Genomic DNA, 2,500 nt, shown 5'->3' with positions numbered 1-2,500 from the left:
GACTATATATACACCGTTGCTTCGACGCAAATGAAGGTCATGCAAAGACTAGTTTTTTTTTCTTCTGTTAGTACACTAGATTATAGATGATGTTTTAGAAATAAAGATGTGTGAATATTACCTCTTTTTCATTATCAATACGATCACTTAACAGAATGTTCAAAGAGCAATAAAAAATCAGATATCAAAGTCAATTTTCATCATAAAGCGAAAACCATACAAAATCATTTTCTACAGTCTTTAGGCCGACCTCAAAGACTATGGATTTTCGTAAAGCCTGTGTCGAAACATGGTCTGCTTGAGGCTCATTCTAAACCTATTATATCGAAATCAAACATGTAAGATTCTACAAAAGCAATGAATTACAGCGTTAAAATCACGTTAAAAGAGCAGATCTTAGTAAAAATTACATAAACTCAAATACTGAAGTCTACATTTAAAAAATCAGTGAAGAAAAGTTGACCTAATAATCTAACATGCAATAAACATTGGAATGATGATTTCTCCACATCCAAAGCTGATGTATATAAATCATGTAATACTGCAACAGAAATGAATATATTATGATTACTGATATATTATGAAGATACTGCTCAATACAATCGGAAATTTGACATTTTATCTCATTACCTGTCTTTTTGGCTATAACATGTATGTATTACGGGTTTATAGATTATTACTTAATTAATACAGGTAACCTTCTGTTCCTACTTTAGTTCTCACACAGCATGATAATATATACATCCATAAACAAGCACAAACACCCACACACACATGTGTACATATATATATATATATATATATCTATCTATATATATATATATATATATATATATATATATATATATATATATATATATATATATATATATGTATGTGTATATATATATATATATATATATATATATATATATATATATATATATATATATATATATATATATATATATATATATATATATATATATAATGTTTTTTATATATATAAATATCTATATGTATATATAAACATATCTAATATGTGTGTGTGTGTGTGTTTGTATGTGTGTGTTTGTGTGTGTGTGTGTGTGTGTGTGTGTGTATGTGTGTGTGTGTGTGTGTGTGTGTGTGTGTGTGTGTGTGTGTGTGTGTGTGTGTGTGTGTGTGTGTGAAGATGTGAAGGTGTGTGTCTGTGTGTTTGTGTGTGTGTGTGTGTGTGTGTGTGTGTGTGTGTGTGCACGCGCGTGTGTCTATATATATACATATATATATATATATATATATATATATATATATATATATATATATATATATATATATATATATATATATATACATATAGCTATATGTAAAACACATACGTACATATAAGTCTATATATATAACTATGTGTATAACATATATATATATATATATATATATATATATATATATATATATATATATATATATATATATATATATATTATATATATATATACATATATATATATATATATATATATATATATATATATATATATATATATATATATATATATATATATATATATATATCACACACACACACACACGTGTGAGTAGGAACGGGGTAACCTTACATCAGTAATGTATAAATGTGTATAAATATAACTCTGGCTGATAAGGAGACAATTTATTGGAAAGCAACAATAAATTAGGCATTTTTACAGCATTTTACATCCTAGAGCAGGACCTAACAAAGAATGGAAAGACTTGTGGGAATTATATCATCAGCAATGGAGGTGCCAGATCATTGTAGTCTACCTAATTAACAATAGACAGACTGTTTCTTGTCGCTTCATGCCATGTAGGGGCCAACATAATCTCTTCACTTTGATTCATTGGAGTCGGGGTATCGAGCCTCGCCCTCGTAGTTCACCTCAGCCACGTAGCCGTTGTCGCCGTCCACGACGTACCTGACGGTCTGCAGGCGGCCGTCGGGGAGCTGCACGTAGTAGGACCCCTGGGTGTTGTCTCCATTGCGGGCTTCCTGGTGGCCGAAGTCGTTGCCGGAGTCGTCGTGTTTGACGGCCCAGTTGAAGTTGTATTCACCTGATTCAGCAGATTCCTGAGGAAGGACATTTTATAATATTTGTGTTTGCTCACATTTTCATTTAATGCAGCAGTGTCATCGATTTCTTTTCCAATGTAAAATTACCAAATAAATACTTACAAAACTGTCCGCAGCAACAACGGCTGCAAGACACACCAGGAGCAGGACCTGTAAAAAAATGAAATTGGTTTACATTTTTCTTTTCGGTTTTTAGTCATGTTAATCTATTCCTAAAATTTAAGATATAAAGATCCTTAGCTATCTACCTTAGCGTTCATGATGAGTGGTAGTTCCAGAAGGATCTGATGCCGTTCGCTCAGCGGCACACAATATATACCGCGGCTTCGATGCAGAAAAGGTCATACAAGGACAAGTTTTTCTTTTGCTAAAGCATTACAGGACTAGCTTCTCTATTGTAGATGATTGTTAAGAAAACATCTTTCATAA

The 2,500-nt window shown here is 31.2% G+C and overlaps 1 protein-coding gene across 1 annotated transcript in view; it reads right to left on the bottom strand.

The window, feature by feature from the left end:
* Window positions 1-2,374, bottom strand: part of LOC119596512 (pro-resilin-like) — a 7,992-nt gene extending 5,618 nt beyond the window's left edge. The window contains exons 1-3 of the mRNA XM_037945790.1: window positions 2,320-2,374; window positions 2,174-2,221; window positions 1,808-2,068 (exon numbers count right to left, since the gene is read on the bottom strand). Coding sequence (XP_037801718.1) covers window positions 1,829-2,068; window positions 2,174-2,221; window positions 2,320-2,331 — 300 coding nt within the window. The 5' untranslated portion in view covers window positions 2,332-2,374 and the 3' untranslated portion in view covers window positions 1,808-1,828. The remainder of the gene's footprint in view (window positions 1-1,807; window positions 2,069-2,173; window positions 2,222-2,319) is intronic.
* Between the last annotated feature and the right edge of the window lie 126 nt (window positions 2,375-2,500).

This window comes from Penaeus monodon, chromosome 38, assembly GCF_015228065.2.
Source record: "Penaeus monodon isolate SGIC_2016 chromosome 38, NSTDA_Pmon_1, whole genome shotgun sequence".
Classification (NCBI taxonomy): Eukaryota; Metazoa; Arthropoda; class Malacostraca; order Decapoda; family Penaeidae; genus Penaeus; species Penaeus monodon.
Note: the sequence above shows the minus strand (reverse complement) of the source record. Positions and strands in the feature narration are given on the sequence as shown.